This window comes from Parasteatoda tepidariorum, chromosome 2, assembly GCF_043381705.1.
Source record: "Parasteatoda tepidariorum isolate YZ-2023 chromosome 2, CAS_Ptep_4.0, whole genome shotgun sequence".
Lineage (NCBI taxonomy): Eukaryota > Metazoa > Arthropoda > Arachnida > Araneae > Theridiidae > Parasteatoda > Parasteatoda tepidariorum.
In genome coordinates this window covers 85,482,854-85,505,647 of record NC_092205.1, presented here as the reverse complement: position 1 = coordinate 85,505,647, position 22,794 = coordinate 85,482,854, and the positions used below count along the sequence as shown (strand labels likewise).

The 22,794-nt window shown below is 28.7% G+C and overlaps 1 protein-coding gene across 4 annotated transcripts in view; it reads right to left on the bottom strand.

Annotated features, from left to right (window-relative positions):
• Positions 1-22,100, bottom strand: part of LOC107440757 (fatty acid hydroxylase domain-containing protein 2-like) — a 29,763-nt gene extending 7,663 nt beyond the window's left edge. The window contains exons 1-3 of one of the 4 annotated variants that reach the window (XM_016053771.3): positions 21,954-22,100; positions 13,177-13,393; positions 6,426-6,553 (exon numbers count right to left, since the gene is read on the bottom strand). In XM_016053771.3, the coding sequence (XP_015909257.1) occupies positions 6,426-6,553; positions 13,177-13,273 (225 nt within the window). In that variant the 5' untranslated portion in view covers positions 13,274-13,393; positions 21,954-22,100. Of the gene's footprint in view, positions 1-6,425; positions 6,554-13,176; positions 13,394-18,116; positions 18,368-18,412; positions 18,520-21,953 lie in introns of those variants that run through there. The other 3 variants (XM_071177842.1, XM_016053773.4, XM_016053774.4) reach the window with 3 other exon arrangements.
• Positions 22,101-22,794: the final 694 nt, after the last annotated feature.

Genomic DNA, 22,794 nt, shown 5'->3' with positions numbered 1-22,794 from the left:
CCACCATGGCTCTAATTTTGCCTTTTAGTGTTACTTATTGACGAATATGGTGGTTGGTGGTGTCCATTTTACACCAAGTAGCGTAAAAAACATTCTAGGTGCTTCACAGCGCCGGGAACTGTCCTTTAGTTTTGGTGTAATAGAACACCACTTTGATGTAGAGTAGTTTTTACCATTTTTGGTGCTCACATACACCAAATTTTTTTGCAGTTTTGTCGTTACATGAAATAAAAAATTTTAGACTGCTGGCGAATATTATATGATTGGGGTGCCACGAGATAATTATAAATCTCATAATGGTTGAGCTCCATCTCGGAAAAGTTAGGAACACCTGATGTAGTAGATATATTGCATTTAAGCATGTTGTTGTTGTTAATTTACGTCGCACTAGAGCTGCACAATGGGCTATTGGCGACGGTCTGGGAAACATCCCTGAGGATGATCCGAAGACATGCCATCGCAATTTTGATCCTCTGCAGAGGGGATGGCACCCCTGTTTCGGTAGCCCGACGACCTGCACGTGAAGTCGAGCACTTTACGGTAGAACAGTTTACGAGGACCCATACCGCACACCCTCGGTCTCTACGCACGCTGATCCAAGTGGTCACCCACCCGCAAACTGACCGTAGCCAGTGATGCTTGACTTCGGTGATCTGCTGGGAACCGCGTCTTAACGATCAGTCCACTGCGGGACGCATTTAAGCATGTAAAAAAACATCTCGTATATGTATTAGTTTTAGTTTGTTTTCCTTCCATTTTTGTTGGATGCACCATTGAACCATTTTTCTTCAATTCCTCAATCGAGTAATCTCCTGTTTGGTGGTCAAAAGGTAGCAGCTTAGTACAATCGAATGGATGCTTTTAGACTTTTCGAGAATTTTTCCAATTTTCTGCTAAGAAGCCCGCAGCCAACCAAGTCTTAAGAGGCCTCTCCTCTCACGATATAACTCAGCTGGTGGAGGAGAGAAGACGGGAAACCTCTAAATATGCTTTTAATCCTCTTTATTTAACAGTTACAAATACACTGGTGATGGATATTTGCTCTATTTTTGCAGTATTTTTCGATGCAAGTGGAATATAAAAACACAATTTGAGGTATGAAGCTGGAGGAATTTTAGATTTTCTATTAATTTCTTTCCCGGCTAAATTATTCTAATATAATTCTGCAATCAATGAGTTTTGATAGGTAGTTAAATAGTATACAGTTCTCTGTTTTTAGATTCTTGATTAAAAATTTTGTTTCTATGCTTTTAACGTTAAAGGAATTCTCCAGCATCATCCAAATCGACTTTCATCTGTTTAAACTGTAATACAATTAGATTTTTTAAAAAATCTAAAAACGGAGAAACGTGTAGTTTTAAATTAACCAAAACACGAATCCCATCATTTTATTGCTTTAAAGTTCGAGAAAAAAGTTATGGAAGTTCTAAAAATAATACGCTTTTTTTCTGAAACTAATAAAACAACCACCCTGATTTTCTACCTTTTTTAAAAGGTATTAAGTTGTACTAGTGGACTGCGCCCCCTGCTCGCTAACTCTCGCCAACCCCCGAAAACTGCTACTAAATCTTATATGGTTTGCTTCGCAAACCAATCTCGTTTCGCTCGCTACTAACTTAGGTAGGTTGCAAATGCACAAAATTGTAAGAATTCAAAACAATCATTCAAACCCATATAACAACTTTATTTTTAATTACACCTTATTAGTAAATACTAAGTCATTAAAATAAATTTGAATTCAAATAAATGACATGTAATTCGTTAAACCTATTAGAAATGTGCTATAGTATTAAATCTTAAAGCGTAACAGCACGACTGAGACTCATTTTTCAATGAATAACTAATAACAGCAATAATAAACCAAATAAATTCGTGATATAAATCAAAAATCGCCAAATAAATTCATAATATATAAATTAGTGAAGAAAAAAATGCTCTAGACAAAATACTAAAATAGAGATCTATCGACAAAGACTACTCACTTCTGCCTAGCTTAATAGTATGATATTGCGGCAGATGAGAATGCTCTCTCTGATTATTTCAGTTTCCGTTTTTAAAAACGCTATATGTCGAGCCACCTGAGCTGGATTTGGCATGTGACATTTTTAGCGGCAATTATTAGTTGATTTTCTAGCGTTGCCATTCGGAGAGTTGTAATGAGGCTTTTTTTTTGTCGCCGTGTAAGAGAAATATATCTATAGATATTATCATCAAAAGTTGGTTAAGAACAAAAAAAAAAAAAAAAAAATGGCGAGAAAAACACAAATTAAATATTTGATCTAAAATCCAAGATGGTGAGAGTAGAGGCCTCTTCAATCAGAATATTTGACTATATATAACGGAAGTGAAGCCTCGGGGGGCATTTTCTAGACATGTTGTTTGAATTTAGTATTAACATGATCAGGTAAAAGTTTCCATATAAAATAAAACAAAAAATTGTGTTTAATTTGAAATTCAAGATTCTTATTAGTATTGAGACCTCTGCATTTGCACATGGAAAGTTTAATTTTGAAAACTAACAACATCCTAACCAATTTAAGTAATAAAAAAAGAAATTTCACATAATTGACAAATCTCATTCATTTAATAGACAATTTTCAAATATAGCTAGATAAATTAATTTTGTTATTATTCAAAATTTTGTTTTACGAGCATTTTTGTTGCTTGTATAGTAAGCATGGAAGCTTTTATTTATTCAAAATTACTTTATTTCTTATTTCCGTTTTGTGTATTAGGATTCACTCAAATTTTGTTTAATGATGAAATATAGTGCTGGGGAAAATATATATCATAAATATCTCGTCAAAATAAGCTTACATTTAAATAAAAACTCAATTAAAATGATATATAACGCGAGATGCATTCTTAATAGAAACATCATATAGATATAAATATCATATAGATATAAATATTATATAGATTGAGGAAAAAGTACAGTTAAAACTACGAGAATATGGTGAAATTTACCTTGTTTCTGGCTCTATGGAAACACCAAAAAACACGCTAATTATTACAGAAGCGAAATAGTAATGATTTTGGTAGAATTATCTATAAAATATTATTCTATAATTTGTGTTAAAATTTTGTAATGATTTGTGTAATAATTTTTGAAAGCTGTATTAAATTTGTATTTAACCAATAATCCATTATTTGTTTAATAATTAGGTTATTATTATTTAATTATTGAAGTAAAATGCCAATAAAAAAGAACTAGCAGATTTTAAACTATATATTTATATATTTTTCCAATAACAATATTTTGAAGAAATTATTGGAAGGATGCGTATTTTTAAAAAAAAGCCATTCTTCGCAAGAAATGTTTCTAAATCAATTAAAAGTTTTTTTTAATTATAATATTCGTACCTGCTAATTAACTTTCTTTAAGTCAGGGTTCCGCCTTGAGATGTTGGATTATATAGGGTTCCGTAGATAAATAAATTGGGAATCACAGCAATTTATAAAAACCATTTATTCTGTTAAATTTACTTTTCAATTTTGTATTATAAAGAAGTACTATAATTAGAACTACAATTAATTACAACTATTAAGAACTATAATTTTAAAAATCAGAATTTCCGGTAAACCTTTAAACGGTTTACCGGAAATTCTTATCGGAAAAATACCAAATGAGTGGTTTAAATACCGTAATATTTTGATGTTATGACAAAAAATATCTTTTATTATACAGTCCGGTTTTACCAGAATTTTTTTATCCCTGCAGAATTTTTTTTCCACCGTGTTTCTCTGTGAAAATTTTTTTTTAATCCTCATAAAGATCTTGTACAAGCGGCATTATTAGTAGAGCTATTCAATCGAAGTATTTAAATTTTTTCATACATATACTTCGTTTTTTAAAAAACTATTGTATCAATAAGGGTCTTAACTAAAATCTTATAATTTAATAGTTTTTTAAAAAGTTCCTTTATTTTTTTTTTTGAGATATAGTTTTTTAAAAGTATAGTTTGTCTTATTTATGAATCTCAAAACGTTATTCAGTATTCTTTTTCAAAAGAAATAACGACAGATTTTTCTGATACAAATTTGATCCCTAATAAATAACAAATCGTTATTCATAACTTTAATGGTTTGGAAATTTTTTTAGGCAAATTTGTCTATCGCAAACTTTTATTATTCAATACGTTAATGGATCTTAAAGTGTTCTTGACATTTATTTGCTGCTATGCTTCTAAACTTTTCTTGTTCTTTGCTTGAATAAATGATATAATAAGATTGGTTTTTTGAATGATGAAAGATACTTTTGAAGACTCAATTTGTTTATGGAAGCAGCAGACTTTAATACATTTTGACAGTTTGAAAGTTATTGAGAAAGTAAACTAGTGTGGAAGCAATTTTGTTTTTACGCTTCCGGAAAATCTCCCTTCAAATGAAAAACATAATTCGTGAAGGTAAAATCTGAGAAAAATAAACTTTTTCAATTGACAATTTGTTAAAAATAAACTGCAGTATGATAATAATCCAGAGTTCCATAAATATAGTTTTTTTTGCATATCAGAGTAGTAACATTAAATTGTTGGAAAAAGCAATGCGTGAAAGAAAGAGATAATTGTTTTTGAATATACAGTAAAAAAGAATTCAGAATGTTCATGGAAAATTAATGAGCAGTTGATGCGATGTAATGTATACCAGAAACATTCTTTGCAAGAAATGGGAAACTTAAAAATTTAGAAACTTTTTCACTGAAAGAGCGTTTATATTGTTGCTACATACACATAGTGTTTCATAAAATTATAGCGAGCCTAATTTAATTAAATTTTGATTAATTAAAATACTTTTATTGACTTTTTTTCATTTAAAGCATTGCCCAGCAGTGGACTGATAGTTAAGACACGGTTCCCAGCAGATCACCGAAGTCAAGCATCCCTGGCTGCGGTCAGTGTGCGGGTGGGTGACCACTTGGATCAGTCTGCGTAGGGACCGAGGGTGTGCGGTATTGGTCCTCGTTAAACTGTGCTACCGTAAAGTGCTGGACTTCGCGCGCAGGTCGTCGGGCTACCGAAGCGGGGGTGTCATCCCCTCAGCAGAGGATCAAAATTGTGATGGCATGTCTTCGGATCATCCTCCGGGATGCTTCCCAGACCGTCGCCAATATCCCATTGTGCAGCTCTAGTGCGACGTAAATTAACAACAACATCATTTAAAGCATTAAATGAACTATCATGAGCTGTGATAGCTCAGGGTATAAAGCGTTCGCCTTCCAATGAGGTGAACCGGGTTCGAATCCCAGCGATACGGATTCCACACCTGGCTCACACCAACCACAAAAAATATCCTCAGTTTTAGACTGATTATGAGTTAAAGTCCCCTTGCCGTCAGGCTAAACGTAGGATGTTTTCCTCTTGGTGTAATTCAAATGTGGGTTAGTTCCATCAAAAAGTCCTCCACGAAGGCAAATTTCTCCCAATACAGGTGTTCCCTTGTCTTCTGGATTGGGTTCGAAATTACAAGGCTAAGGAGTTGAACCTTAGGTGTCGTAAATCCAAAAGATTGGATTGGAAGATTGGATTCAGCGACTGTTATAACATAATATAAAATGAACTATCATGGACTATTTATAACAATTAATATAATATACTATTTATAACTATATAATGTCACACTTGTATAAATAAAAGAGACATTTACATTAATAATTATGTGTTCTGAAATTATATTTTTCATGCATTAAACCCAAATAAATTTTAAGTTACAAATCCGACTAACATGTGGTTTGTCAGATTCGGTTAAGCATAATAGAAAACATTATTTAGTAATCTCTAAATTACCTTCATAACAAATGTGGTACCTTTATACTTTATGTCTCAGTAATTTTGAATTATATCTTAGTAAATCATATTTAAAATCAGTGTAGTGAATCATTATTTTTTATTATTATAATCATTCAGTTGTAGTGAATCATTATTTATTATCATTATAATCATTCAGTTGTAGTAAATCATTATTTTTTATTATTATAATCATTCAGTTGTAGTGAATCATTATTTATTATCATTATAATCATTCATTTGTAGTGAATCATTATTTATTATCATTATAATTATTCAGTTGTAGTGAATCATTATTTATTATCATTATAATCATTCAGTTGTAGTAAATCATTATTAAAATTACCCAATTTTTCTGAAAAAATTCATGTTCGATATAAATAACAGCCATTTCATGTTACAGTAGAAGCAATTTATTTAGCAAACAATCATGATTATTGCTACTGATACTTCGAGTTTTATGCATATTTGTTACGTATTATTGCATAAATATTAATTAAATACAAAATCGTTTCCCTCTTAAACTATATTTATTCGTCTGAAATATTATAGCTTTATTTAAATCAATGTGATACTTGAAAATACTGTATTTAGCTTTATTATCGAGACGTATATTTGAAAATATATAAAAACTTCACTTACCGGGTAGTTTGTTCCATTTTTATCAGGTATTTTGAATTTTGTAATGAAATTCGGTTTTCCTTTCATGTCAACAAATGAGAAGAATAAACTTGTTGACCAGTAAGTAATCAGCATGATGATCAAAGGTACTAAATAGGAGGAAAAAAATGTAATCCATTCTACAAGGTATTTAATTTACTGGTTTATTAGAAACGAACATATTCTAATTGAAAAGAGCTAAACATCAGAAAATTCAGCATTATTAAAAGGGTAAATTCACAGCGAAAAAATTATGGTCAAAACTACAAGAATATTTCAAAATTTACTGTTACTCTATGAGAACATCAAAGAATTAATTTATCTCAAAGAATTAATTCATTAATTATCATCAAAGAATTAATAATCTTTCCGAAGCGCCTTGGTAATGATTTTGCCAAATTTAAAAATAAAATATCTTTTTATATGATGTGATAAAATTATGTAAATTTAGTAAAAATTCTTTCATGATGGCATATAAACTATTTATTTGATTTAATTTACTTTTCAGTTTTGTATTTTTCGTTATTACATGTGTGGGGTAATAAGAATCCCAATATTGAAAGACAGAATTTTTGGTAAACCGTTACCATAGGAACGGAAATAATTATCGAATTAATGGTTTAAAAACTATATATTTTGGTTTTATTAAACAGAATTATGATTCTCTAAACCAGAAATGTCACTGCCATACAGTATTCATATTTCACCAGAATTTTTTTCTTCGAGTAAAATCAGTATAAGAATTCGAAATTCAGTCTAATAATTTTATTGATGCAATTTGACAGATCATTTTCAACTTTTTTTTTTCAAATATGGCTCTTAAAAAGGTCTTGGAGGCTATAATTTCATAGAGAGAACATCAGTGTACATTTTTTACTACATTCCATAATGCGTCCTAAATTTATTTTAGAATTCGGAATTTCTAACAGAATTTTATCATAAGCACATACATTATTTAACTGTAAGCACTTGTCTGATACTTGGCAAGTATGGTAAAAGTTATAAAAACCATGTTAATGACATGAAACAATTTTTAATAGGCAGTCAAATAAGCACTTTTTGAAACCATACGAGCTTAAGGGGACACTGGTCGCTCAAAACAAAAAAGTGCAATTTTTATTCGATAACGTTCAAATTTTAACAGAATACTGGTAGCATTAATAGAAGTCTGTGTACAAATCTTTAGAAAAAAAATAATTACTTTTAAAACTATAACTAAAAGCAGGAATTTTAATTGCAGATAAATAAAAAATACCTTGCTAACGAATTTTATTTATTTTCATTAAATTTTTACCCATATGTAACCATATATAGGAAAAAATTTAACGAAAAAATTATTATTATTAATTATTGTTATTAATATTATAAGAACTTAAATAAAGTACAGTGGTTTTGTAACCGTACGAAAACAATGAACGTAGGTATTAATTTTTTTTGTCACCAAACTTTTCTTTTCTTAATCATATTTGGCAACTAATAAAAAAAAAAGTCCAATTTGAATATCTTAAAAATTTAAAAAGTTTCAAGCGATTTTATAAGTAGTTTTTGTATTGTTTTAAGAGAATGCTCAAAATGATAAGGGATTATCCACATATTTCATTTCGTACTCATGAATGAAATTTATTAAAAATGATCCCGGAATTGTTGGAGATTATCCACCATATAAGTATCTTTTTCTCCCTGCTTTCTTTCATTATTAAATCACAGTTTGGGGTATTACCTTTATTGTAAGTTATTATCATTTGTTATTAGATTCTGTCTAATGATATAAAATAATATTTGTAGAAAACCCGATAGTATTTTGAGATTTCTTTTAAAAGGTACGAAAACTATTTTGAAAATTGCTTGAAACAATTTAAATTTCTAAGATATTCAAATCGGACTTTTCTCATAAGTTGCCAAATATGATTCACTACAAAATTAAGAAAAAATTATTTTTAATTTTCCTCGCGCTTGCTCTGCATAAAAAAACTAGTTTATTTACTCATATCTTGTGCTGCTTTAATCCAATTTTTCTCAAATTTTAAAGAAAATTTTTTTAAATTAATTTTAAATTGCTCTAAAAATTTTGTAATTAATTTTAAATTGCTCTAAAAATTTTATTGAATAATTTTAAAGCTACGGCAAAAAACTTGCTTAAGTTATAGCAAGTTATAGCCAAAGTTACAGCAAAAAATTAACATTTTATAAAAATGTTCAGTTTTCCATAAACATTCAAATTTTGTGTAATTATTGCATAGAATAACCAAAACAACTGTCACAAGTTACAAATCTTTTGCTACATTTCTTGGAATAGGGTATTCAAAAACATTATTTTCCGTTTATAATTTATGGTTGGTCCCTCAAACATATAAAAGTTTTAAACTTAATTGATATGTATGAGAAATCGCATATAGAGAGATGATTATTGTGCTGCTTTAATCCAAGTTTTCTCAAATTTCAAAGAAAAAATTTTGTAATTAATTTTAAATTGCTTTAAAAATTTTGTTTAATTTTATTGAATATTTTTAAAGTTATAGCAAAACACTTGTTAAAGTTATAGCAAGTTGTAGCAAAATTTATAGCAAAAAATTAACATTTTATAAAAATGTTCAGTTTTCCATAAACATTCAAATTTTGTGTAATTATTGCATAGAATAACCAAAACAACTGTCACAAGTTACAAATCTATTGCTACATTTTTTGGAATAAGGTGTTCAAAAACATTATTTTCCGTTTATAATTTATGGTTGGTCCCTCAAACATATAAAAGTTTTAAACTTTATTGATATGTATGAGAAATCGCATATAGAGAGATGATTAATGTGCTGCTTTAATCCAATTTTTCTCAAATTTCAAAGAAAAAATTTTGTAATTAATTTTAAATTGCTCTAAAAAGTTTGTTTAATTTTATTGAATATTTTTAAAGTTATAGCAAAAAACTTGATAAAGTTATAGCAAGTTGTAGCAAAATTTATAGCAAAAAATTAACATTTTATATAAATGTTCAGTTTTCCATAAACATTCAAATTTTGTGTAATTAATGCATAGAATAACCAAAACAACTGTCACAAGTTACAAATCTATTGCTACATTTTTTGGAATAGGGTGTTCAAAAACATTATTTTCCGTTAATAATTTATGGTTGGTCCCTCAAACATATAAAAGTTTTAAACTTAATTGATATGTATGAAAAATCGCATTTTGAGAGATGATTTATCTTTAGAGACATAAAATAAATATTTTAAAATATTAAATATAAGGCAAACATGTTTTTCAGGAAATTTATATTTTTTATTCAGCTTTAAAATATATTAAAGAAATTCATGATTCAATGTCTCTATTCCTATTGTCAAAACCGTCTTAAAGGAGCGTTTTAAAAGTTAATTTAAAATTTTCAAAGAATTCGTAGAAAGGAAAATTATCTTTTCCTTAATCTTCACTTTCATTTGTAATTAAATTTATATATTACGTTTAACCTTTTAAACAAATGCCAACTTTTATTATTTGAAGATAAATTTTATCAACATATTTAATTCTTTAAACGATTATATGAAAAATGAATTCTTGACATTCAATTTTGAATCTTCATTTTGGAATTATGCTATATTTTTTTATAATTTATTTAATTTATCCATGTATGGTATACATTAAAATTACAATGGAAAACAAATTGTTTGTTTCACTTATGCATAGATTACTGCCTAATTCTGGAGAATTCTGGGGATTTCAAATTCTAAATAAGTCTTGTTCCTATCGCTACAGGTTTTTCTTAAATGATAATTTTACTTTATTATTTGTCAAAATAGGCAAATTTAGAAACATCACATATAAGACTGGATCGCATAAATGTTGCGACGTAATGTTAACAAGGTAAATTTTATCACATTCTGGTAACATTGATGAAACTTTCTTTTTTTTCCATGATCCTTGAGCCCGGTTTTCTTTCAAAATAAAATTCAGCTACATTATTCCAAGTGGATCAATGTAGATGTGGTGTTGCAATTGAACCTATGTAAATTTGGTGTGTTTAATTTAGTGTGGATTTAGTGTGAATATAGTATAAATTTAGTGTGTTTATAATTTGCACCGTTACCTGGTCTTACCTAGAAACGTACTAAAGTTGCTGCTAATGTCCACGGTATTGAGTACAGCGTTCTCTAATAGTCATAAAGCTGTAAAATTATTCTTATTAATCTACCCAATACACTCTTAGAAATATAGCTCTCACTGTTGACGATTCACCAATCCTTGAGCAGTATTTCGTTAATTTTGAGACTTATTTCGTCCCGAAATCCTGTGATTTGTAGTGAAACGTGAACTCTCAAACGTAAGAGGAATTTTGTTTTCTCAACAGTGCATTGTTGGAAATCGTTACCTAGAATGAAGTGACTAACATGAAGACTAGACTAAACTATAGAAAATAAAGTGACGAAATAAGCCGAACGCCTTCTATGGTTGTCAAAGAGTAAGCTTCGAAACCAGGAAGATTCAGGGTTCGAATTCCCCTATGGGCATAGGTGTAAATTATCTCTCTGTTCAAACTGTCCTTCTTATGTTGTTGGGGCAACATTTATCCACTTATATGGTATCCATGATGAAGTTGTAATTGTAAAAGTTCGATGCATTAGGCACACCGGTTTTTTTTCCGCAGAAAAATAAATAAACTAAATATTTCTTTAATTTTGACGAGCTTCTACGAAGAAGTGACGATAGTTATTTCATCACTTTGACGAAATTTTTGCCCTGAGCATTTCGTGATATTTGAGTATCGATTTTTTATAGTATTATAAAGTTTAAGTAGCCACCATATTATGGTTAAAGAAAATTACAATATTAAGGTTCAGCGAGCCCTAATATTTAATTGTATCAGTGTATTTAATAACTCTTTCTACAAATAAACCTTAATTCGAGAAATTTACCAGCATTTCAATTCAAATCTATTCCCAAAATAATTATGAGTTAAATGTTTAATCTTACGCCTCTGCTGCAATCTAAATGTTCTTGCTTTTATCAGTCCTGAACGGATAGATTAAAACATATGCATCTGCACCTAGAAGATGATGGATATGAAATGCTAATGAGGGATTTTAATTAAATTGTTGAAATCTTTCAATCTTTTGGAAACTACGACTTTTGAGGTTAAGACAGGTAGTATGATTTAAAAGCATAATTGATTATACGGAATGCCATTAATCATGCATTGCACTGCATAGATCCCATGCGAATATATCTGAGATTAGTAGTTCATGGTTTCAAACTAAATCAAAGTTAAATCTGTCAGTTGTTTTAGAATCTTTATCAAATTGTTTTGCTAATTTGGAATTAAAACGGAATATTTCATTTTGTTTCTAAAAAGGGTTATGATTATTTATAACTTTTGTTTGTTATTATTTGTTCGACATTTCTTTATTTTTTGAGAGTGTTGATAATTTTAGGAAAGCTAAGCAACTCTTAAAAAAGTAGATCGTATTACCATACAAACATAAAAACAATGGTTTTGGTTTCGTAATGAAGAACCATCTTTAGACTGCAGACACGGAATAAATGAAGAGAATACAAGGGTGCAGAAGAAATGACGTTAACAAACAAGTTACAAGAAGGAAAAAAAAAGGTTTAACCAATAAGGGAACGGGAAAAAGCTTGAACAAAGTAAGGGAGAAAAAAAAAGTGCGACAAAGATGGTTTAGAATCTTAAATGCTGCAAGAAGTAGATATGAAAAGAAAGTGGATTTTTACATTAGAAAAAAGTGGCATACTAAAAAAGTCGTAAACTAAATTATTTGTATTGTCTAAGAAAAAAAAATTATTCCCATAAATCCAGGTCAAAATTTCTAAAAATCTATTCTTTTGATGAAGTATGTCGGTTTATGTGGTATCATTTCTGCTTTTTACTCGCTTTATTTACAAAAATTTTAAAATTCACTTTCTCTCCGAAGTCGCAATTGCAATTTGCTTTACACTCCTGTCCTTGTTGTTACTTCTGCTACTTACCAATACTAGCAAGCATGCGAATTTTCAAGGCAGAGGGTGATTTTCTAATTTTTTTAGTGGCGCCATCTATGATCAAGAATATGAACTCCAGTCCAATCCTACTCTATTCTTTCATCCACAGATCGTAATTTTGATTTGAACCGGAGGACGATCAATCTCAGATTCAGGATATCAAAGGTATTGTTAATTGTTATGGGAACTTGAAGGACTTTGTGACCCCGACAGATTTAACGTGCACCAGTCACCATTCAATACATGGGGATTCTTCGGTCGGCGGGATTCGAACTCACGTTCTCGTGAACACGAGCTCAACGCCCTAACATCCAGGCTATCCCGGGTCTAAGAAATACAAAAAATTTCGCGAAAGCTCAAAAGCCATCAATACAACTAAAAATTTTTATTATTATTTTTACATTTTATTATAACTTGAAGATGGAGAGGGTGGTTTCTAGATTTTTTTTCAACCATATACTTAAAAATGTCTTTCTCATATGCTGTAACAAAGATACCCCATGTACTGCGAAAGGCATAAATGAATAGGTTAATCATCATTTAGCAGATATTTTAAAGAAATTGGATTCGAATTTCAAATTTCCGAAACTTTGTTCTGAAATGCTTTTTGAGATAAGCAGACATTTTGAATACATTAAATGCATAATGAATCGTACTTCAAACTTACCAATTTTGTATAAAGATTTAATTTTTAAAAAATGAGAATTTTTCTTTAAAATTTTCCTTTAAAATAGTAAATTATACATACTTAAAACATGCAATGCCACATCATTTTCATTGCTCAAGTCGTAAATAGGGCGCCATTGTTCATTCGGCAGTGATTCAATGAATTTCCAGGTTTCCATGACAGCCAAAAACACACTGGTACACTCAATATTCGAACAAGCTGTTTTTGTGTATCTTATCTGTTTTCAAAGACATGCATTTCTACATGTAAAACATGCATTTTCATGAAACAAGCACACCTAAAAAAAAAATTACATTTTTGAATGTAAGTGCCCATAAAAGCTCAACTCTACTATCTGTCTTTTCAAATTGCTTCAGCATAGTTACAAAAGTGGTATCTAGGTACATTAAAGTGGTCTTCTGATAAAAGAAAAGGTATTTAAAAGCTCCACCTGGTGGAAAGGAGTGTGAAAACAATGGATATATAAGGAAATATAAATTATAAAGTTGTGTGGCCTCATCGATTTAATACCAATAGATATTTCTTAAAAAGGACATTTAAGCGCTTATTTTGTTTGTTTGCGATTTCGTAAAGTATAGCGTAACAAAATTATTTTTTATTAAAAGAAAGAAAGAAAAGTTAACAAATGATGCTTTTTTTACTAAGCTTAAAAGAAGTGTGAACTTTACTATATCTAGATACCAACTATGTTGTCTTAGGGGATAAAGCAATAACCTCCATATGAGATGAACCGGGTTCGAATCTCAGCGATGGTTTGTCAATACGAATATCACACCCGACTCGCACTGACCACAATGTTGTCGTAAAATGTCCTCAGTGGTAGACAGATCACGCGTTAGAGGCCCCTTGCCAGCAGGCTAACCGTGGGAGCTTTTCGTGGTTTTCCTCTCCATGTGACACAAACAAATGCGGTTCAGTTCCATAAGAAAACCTACTTCAATGGCAAATTTCTTCCAGTACTCGATCCAGGAAATTCTTTGTCATCTGGATAAGGTTCAAAATTACAAGGCTAAGGAGTTGAACATTGGTAGTGGTAAAATCAAAATTGGGTCAGCTGTTCAACGGCGATTATAAAGTAAGACGATAATATATTATATAAAATAACAACTAGAAGATTTTTTTTATAATAATAGCTGCCTAGGTTCAAAAGCTTGTGCAGTGGAAACGGGTTGTAATAAAGTCAATATTATAAAGGTTAAAAGATGAAAGTATGAACAATAGCTTATTTTGTGTACCTTTCCATAAAGAATCATTTATTTCCAATGAAAAACGTCAACATCGTACAGTTTTTAAATTTCATATGTCTTTATTTAGGTACAAATTTCAAAAGTCGAACAAATGGTAATTAAACAAATGGAAAAAACAGGAAAAAAAATAAGCTTTTCCTATTTTTATCAAAAAAATCTTTTTTTGGAACAGATACAATTTTGTAACAGGTACAAATTACCTGTTACAGTAGTAAATATCGCTAATTTCTAAAGTCCAGTTATTGAGAATGTGCTGTACGGAAAGAAGTAAGCAACAAACACGCAATCGATATCAAGATCTAATTACGTTAAATCATTCATATTTGCCTCGTACATCTGGCTGAATAATTAAAATGTTTTTTTTTCTATGGAAGCGAAAACAATATCACGGAGAAACGAGAAGACATTTTCTAAACCACTATTAAATTGTTGCGCTTTTTTCCACGGATGAGACTAACTATAATATTCAAGCTGCGATCGATGCAAGCCTGCTAAAATTAATTAAATCTTTGAATGTCAAATTTTTTCCCAACACGCCTCACAGCCTTATTAATTTTTCAAGCATGTCTAATATTGCCTTTTAAGGGATGATGTTTGAAGGGTGAATGTAGAGATAATTTGGGTACAGTTGATGCATGTAAAATTTAATTTATTTACGTCGCTAGACAGCTTAGATGGTGATGTTTTAGTAAATTTAGTTTTAGAAGAATATGTTCTTCATTGTTTACAAATACATAAATATTTTTAGAGTGAAATAACTTCATTCGAGAACGATTTTTTTTAGAATATTTCTTGAGAACTAGAATATAAAATAGAAGAGCAGAACTAGGAAATGGGATGGAAAAGTAAAAGTAGAATAGAGTTATTGTTTCTTAATTTCTTATGTTGCGAGAGAAATTGTTTTAGATAATTTGGATTTAGTTGTTGCATATGAAATTTAATTTATTATCATTGCTACGCAACTTATTTAAGACGACATTTTTATTTGAACGAGAATTTTATTTAAAGAGAAAGTCGTAAAAAATTTAGAGGAAAATAGCATTCCATATGAGCAATTTTTTCATTCAAGTGAATGTTTTTAGTGAAATCGAATATAACAAAGGTAGAACTAATAAATGGAATTAAAAAGTAAAACTAGTGTTGAATAAAATTATTGTTTCGTTATTTCTTAAGGTGCAAAAATGTTTTTGGTAGTTTTTTTGAGTTGATGCATGTAAAATTTAATTTTTTATCGTCATGATATCACATATTTTGTTGTTTTACTACATTTTAACTAACAAAAAAATGCTTCCCATACTTATTAAGAAGTAAATATTTTAGCATCACACGACACAATTTTTCAGTCAAGCAAATAGTCTTTGAAAGTTAAAATAAGAAGAACTAAAATATATAATAGAAAAGTAAAACTGGAATAGAACAGAGTTAATAATTCACAATTTCTGACGTTTCAAAAAAAATTGTTTTAGGTAATTTGGACTTAGCTGATACACGTGAAATTAAATTTATTTTCGTTGCTTGACAGCTTATATGGGTGCGTCTTATAGAATTTATTTTACTAAAGAATGTTCTTATTGCATAGTTTGCAAATATATAAATAATTTCAGAGTAAATTGCGTTAGCACGAGAATAATCTTTTTAGAATATTGCTTCAGAACTAGAATATAGAAAAGTAGGACCAGAAAATATAATGGAAAAATAAAGCTAGAAAATAATAGAATTATTTTTCCGTAATTTCTTATTTTGCAAGAAAAATTGTTTTTAGATAATTTGGATTTCAATGTATGCATGTGAAATTTAAATAATTAAAGTCGCTTCAGTGTTTCACGACTTTTTTAATTGGAAGAGAATGTTCTTTATGCATTGTTTACAAAGAAGTAGATACGAGTATTTTAGAAAAAAAATAGTATCCCATTTGAATAATTTTTTCATTCAGGTGAATTCTTTTGAGAACTGGAAAATAGAATACAAAGCCAGGACTTAATGAGGAAGTAAAACTAGAATTTATTAGAATTATTGTTTTGTAAATACTCAAGTTGCAAAGGAAATGTTTTAGTTAATTTGGGATCAGTTAGTGCAAGCAAAATTTAATTTATTAACGCCATAATACAGCATATTTTATGGTGTTTTACAACCTTTTAATTTACAAGAAAATGTTCACCCATGTTTACAAGGAAGTAAATATTTTCTTGGAAAAGAGCATCACTCGAGAACAGTTTTTCCGTCAAGTTAATTTTAAATTTTAGAGAATTAGAATACAAAACAGAAAAGTAGCTATAGAATGCAGAAAATAAAATTAGAACTAGAATAGAACAGAATTAATGATACATAATTTCTTACGTCTCAAAACAAACTGTTTTCGGTAATTTGGGTTCAATTGACGCATGCAAAATTTAATTTATTTGCATCTGTAAAAAGAGTATATGATTTTACTAAAATTTTCTGCACAACAGAGTGTTTCACGCACGCATTTATTGCAAATTTATAAATATTTTTAAGATAAAATAGCTTGTTCTAGAACAATCTTTTTAGAATATTTTTTGAGATCAGGAGTATCAAATGTTAAACTAGAGTAAGAATATAGAGAAAAGAAGTACGACTAGAGGATAGACTAAAAAACTAGAATGCGATTAGAATAGAACAGAATTAGTATTCCTTAATTTTTTAAGTTCAAAATTTTATTTTGATTAATTTAGGCTTAGTTGATGCAAGGAAAATTTAATTCCATTTACGTCGTTAGGCAGCTTTTATGGTAGTGCTTTACTAAAAATTTCCTTTAGAAGAGAATGTTCTACACATTATTTGAAAATGTTAATGGTTAAACAGCTTCACTTGAGAACAATGGTTTTAGAATATTTCTTGAGCACTAGTATGTAGAAAAGTGTAACTAAAATCCAGAAATGTAGAACTGGAATATAGAATAGAAAAATGGAACTAGAAAATATAATAGAAAAGTAAAACTAGAATTCGAAATTTCTTACGAAACAAAAACTTTTTCTCGATAATTTGAGTTCATTTTGGAGCTAATAAAATTTTTGAGTTATCATAATTTATGTGATTTTTTTCTTAATTTATATAATGACTAGCGTATATAATATTTTTAAACAAGTATCAATAAACATTTTATTTTAAAACATTTTTAAAACATAAACGCTCAAATATTTGAAGGAAAAACTGACTTCTCATAAATACAATAATTAGAATGTTGAAATACATTGATTGTAAAAAACACGCCGTTTTCTTGTGGTAAAAAAAAACTTTTCCTTAAGGGAACGTGTTACTTTCCTTAAGGTTCCATTATATTAATTCAAAATTATTCTTTTTATTAAATCTTGCATATACATAATAGACCTCATTGTTTTCTTAAACTATTGCAAGCAAGGATTTTTTTAACACTGTATGACCGTAAAAAGGCGGAAACGAATTAATATTTCATTCAAATTGAAATACAATTTTTCACCTAAAGTAAATCAGTTTTCTATTAATTTTTTTTTTTAAAATTGACCTTTCTAGCATGCTTTAGTAATCGCACTTTTAATTATTCGGATAATAGTTCATTTAGTTTTATTGTCTCGAAAATTACTCATCTCTCGTCGTCAATAAAGTAGAATAAACAGATAACAAAATGAAAACATTTTTTACTGACACGAATAGCGAAGTGGGGGTACATTATGGAATTCACGTAAAAACCAAGTTATGAATTATATAAATTTTTTTTCGGGCTGTTATATCAATTTTAGAATAATAAATACTGACCCATATCTTACTCTTTGTCAGTATGAAAAGTTTCTCATGCTTACATGATTTCTCCACTCTTCACACTTTTCCTCTTTATGTTACCATAGTTTAGACAAACCTTGCTTTTTCTCCGTAGCAGTACGTTTCAATATATATTTGCCAAAATCATAAAAAAAGGAGACCATAGACTCCTATTCCATTTAGAGACAGTATAGGAAGGGAAACAAATAATAAATATTTTAAGAAACTATGAATTGAAAATTAAAATGGGCTCCATAATGGATTACATAATGAATAATAAAATTAATATTCACCGTAGATAATAAGATTAATATTCAACATTAGTGAATTTATGGAGTGTCCTCAGCTCATGAAAGTATCAAAGTAGTAAGTGAAGAAAAATTAAATTAAGCTTTATCAGTGCATTTCGTATTTCATTAATTTAGTTATATTTTTTTCTTGACCTATGTATTAGTAATACTTCCGCGTTCTGTGGCCATATCTTAACATTGATCTGTATGAAATGACTTTCTCGCCTCATTGTTTCCTTCCGTAAAAGCTGGTTGACCTTCGGTCGCAGACAACAATTAACAAGTCACAATAGAAATAGTTACTTCTAATTACTGGTGATTTTTTTTCTCTTTTGTTTCGCCTCAATTGGTACAGAGGTATAAAAATAAACACAAATAATTTTGTATAATTAATTTAAATTTAGTTTCATATAAGCTGAAATTTTTAAAGAGACGAATGATAACTTTAAAAAGAAAGACGAACATTGGGAAAGAAAATTTTAAAAATTGTCTTTCGAAAGCTGTGTCGTCACATTAAATAACTCTTTTTGGCGATATTCTATTTATATATCGCTTGTGAGATTGCAACAGTTATTTATTACTGTTAGGTCATTTTTTGGGCTATTATTAACCAGTACAATCTATGTAAGTTATAAAAATAGAGCAAAACTTTTGGTGCAAAAACTTTGTCATCTAATTTGTTCATAGATAAAATTTTACCCTATTGTATTATTTTGGCCAATAAATATTTTCTGACTTTAAGAATAAATCGATTCCAATGATTTTTATCTCGATAAAAAGAAATAAGATTGTTATCGTACTAAAGTTCAGATAAAGCAAGATAGTATATATAGTTTCTATTTTATAACCATCGTTGAATAGTCAACCCAATTTTCGGGTTTACGACTACTAATGTTCAACTCCGTAGCCTTGTGATTTTGAACAAAATCCAGAAGACAAGGGAACTCCTGGATTAAGTATTGGGAGAAATTTGCCTTCTTGGACGATTTCCAGAGGAAACTAACCCGCATTTGCGTTACGCGGAGAGGAAAACCACGAAAACCTCACACGGTCAGCCTGATGGCAAGGGGACTCTAACACATGATCCGTCTACCACTGAGGATATTTTTATGTCAGCTTCGTGGTTGGTGCAAGCCGGGCACAGAATTCGTATCGACCTGCCATCGCTGGGATTCGGACTCGGTTCACCTCATTGAAAGGCGAACACTCTATCTCCTGAGCCACCATGGCTCAGTATATATAGTTAAAAGTTATAGCTCTGCTAATAAAGTCTAAGGCATCAAAATTGTGGCCTTTTCTTATTTTTCTTGGATGAATAGTTTCAATAAACGCTTGCAAATATTTTATTAAAAGGATGATTAACTTTCGCCCGACAAAATAATGATCATTGTGGACTTAGCTTCAATTTTCTATTCAGATTTTCTTACAAAATTTGCTTAAAAGTTGACTTTTCCGTGTATGAGTTAGCAACCGTATATTTTATAAATGCAAGCCCAAAAATATTTTAAAATTTATAGCTTTGTTTTTAGGAATGGGAAAATATTTTTATTTCTGTTTATCTATTCTTTTTTATTCTTTACTCTTCTTCATAATGATATTTCCAGGAAAAATAATCAACATGGTTGCTAACATATAATGAAGAAAATCAAAAAAAAAATTTTTTTTTGAGAAAGCATGAATAAAAAAAATTACCCAATTTTATTGATAAAATTCCGTTTAAGTTTTTTTTTGTGGAAAATATTTCATATAATAGCGTAATGAATACGTATGATTAATTTCAGATGCATTGAAATAATAGTTTTTGAGAAAATGTTTTTTTTTTTCTGATGGAATTTTCAGTTTTTTTGAAAACGCCACCAAAAGGAGTAGGTATAATTACTGAAGAAGTTGGTACAATGATTTTCTTAAAAAATTTCGAAAATACTTTTCTTGCAGATAAATATAAATTAAAAATGCTTCAGAATACTGAAAATGTGATTTTTCTTTTATGAATTTAAATATTCAACTTTTGGTCTGTCTGTAAACATAAAGTGGAGTCCTAATAACAAATATAGCCATCCGATATTTTAAAATTTAATTTTATATATTATTTTATTGAACTTTTTTTCTTTTGATTTTTTTGCAGTCAATATATTTATTAAAAAAGTTATACAATTAAAAAAATGTTTTTTTTTTAAATGTTGAAATTTATTGATTCAAAATGAAATTAAAAAAAAGCTGTGACCTACAATTTAACATAAATTAAAACGCAGAAGCTAAATGCTAGTGGTTGTATTAAGTCTAATACAAAAAAGCCTGCTACAAAGCTGTTTTTCATTGTTGTAATAAAGGATAAAGGATGAAATGTTGCCGATTGATTTTGAAATAATTGTGGAGAAATTTCTGTTTATGCAATTGTTATATAGGCCCCTAAAATAAATATGCACGAAAAAAAGGAGATATATTTGTATGTATCTGGAAGACTAATTTTGTTAAAACTACTTTAATGTAAGATTCTGTTCTGGAAGAAGAGTTTAAAGCGTTGTAAGGCACCTTCTGTTTATTTAATTTTTTTGTAGGCACCAAAAATAAATATGCACCAAAACAAAGAAGACGTCTCTGGAAAATTAATTTTGTAATAATCGCTTGAATGCATGCTTTAATTGTTGAGGAAAGTTATAATTTTCAAAATACTTTAAAACGTTGCACTTTTATTTTTTCGCAGCTCAATTAATTTGAAAATAAAATTCACATCCCCCCCCCGAATAACATCCCTCTGAAGAAAACTAAGGTTAAATAGTAAAGTCATAAACAGATGTGAACAAAAAATAGATTGCATTTTAAAAGAGATCTATCCTATTTTTTATTTAAGTGTAAAATACTTTTTTTAATAATTATTTTAAACTAATTATATAATTTTTAATATAACTATTAATAACTAATGATAAAAATTTAACAATTTATGATTATTATTATAATCATAAATTTTAAGAATCATTATTTTTTTAATTATTAACCATAAAAAACCATAAATTATAAAAATCATTATTTTTATAATTATTAATCTTAAAAAAATTTAAATTATACAAATTATTTTTTTATAATTATGAATCATAAAAAATTATTATATTTTTATAAAAAATTGTTATAAGTTCATATAAAAATATTTTGTTACAGAAGAAAAAGATATTCAAAACTTACCTTACGGATTGCATTTTAAGGGAGATCTATCCTATTTTTATTTAAGTGTAAAATACTTTTTTTAATAATTATTATAAATTTATTATAAAATTATTAATATAATTATTAATAATTAATGATTAACAATTTAACAATTTATGATTATTACAATAATCATAATTTTAAAAAATCATTTTTATAATTATTAACCATAAAAAACCATAAATTAAAAAAATCTTTATTTTTATAATTATTAATCATAAATTATAAAAATCATTATTTTTCTAATTATTAATCATAAAATATTATTATGTATTCATACACTATTATTATATGTTTATATAAAAATATTTTGTTATTGAAGAAAAAGATATTCTAAACTTACCGTTCAGAATTGCTGTTAATTAAGCGTGTGTTTTAAAGCATGTTATTGAGAGCGTTGAGACAGAAACTTTCCGAATGTTTTTTTGTGTACATTTCATTGAAGGTAGACAGGAATGAGCAGTCGCTCAGCTGGAGACGCGGACTTCGAAACGACGGGTTATAATATACCTTTGATGAAATCGAGGTCATGAAAGATAGATTCCTTTGATTAGCTTCATTATTTTCTCTATGATCTCTATTTATGCAACACAAGAAAGTGTTCTCTATTAATGGGCACACAGGAAATCTGAAAGTTACGTGTATACACACAAAAAAAATATTTTTACAGTAGTAAAAAGTAATTTTTTTTTAATTTTGAGGTGAAATAAAATACAGAGCATAGGACCAATCAACGTGAAAAAGAAACATCACAAGGAAATGTCATAGGTTAACCATAGTAGAAAAAGGGTAATGGTATTGATATTAAAAAAAGGCATATAATCACAGATAATCTTGTAATTTAGTTATTTTCACGATTTGGAAATCAAAGTCTGAGTAAGTTGGATACTTAAAATTATAATAAAAACTAATATACTTTTTGGAATAGTTTCAAACACAACTTTTATGCGTTGTTTAAAAAATATTACAATATAAATAGTTACCAAGCACTTGTTAAATAAACGCAACAGAACGCAACGTCAACAATAATTAGAAAATTAAACATTTTTTGCAATGGCGTTAAGCCAAGATTCTTCTTGATATGGGATTAAAATGATATGACTAACATTCAAGCACACAAAATGATATTCTAGAACAAAATAAGTGATATATTTTCTAGTATGACATAACAAGATAAAAAGTAC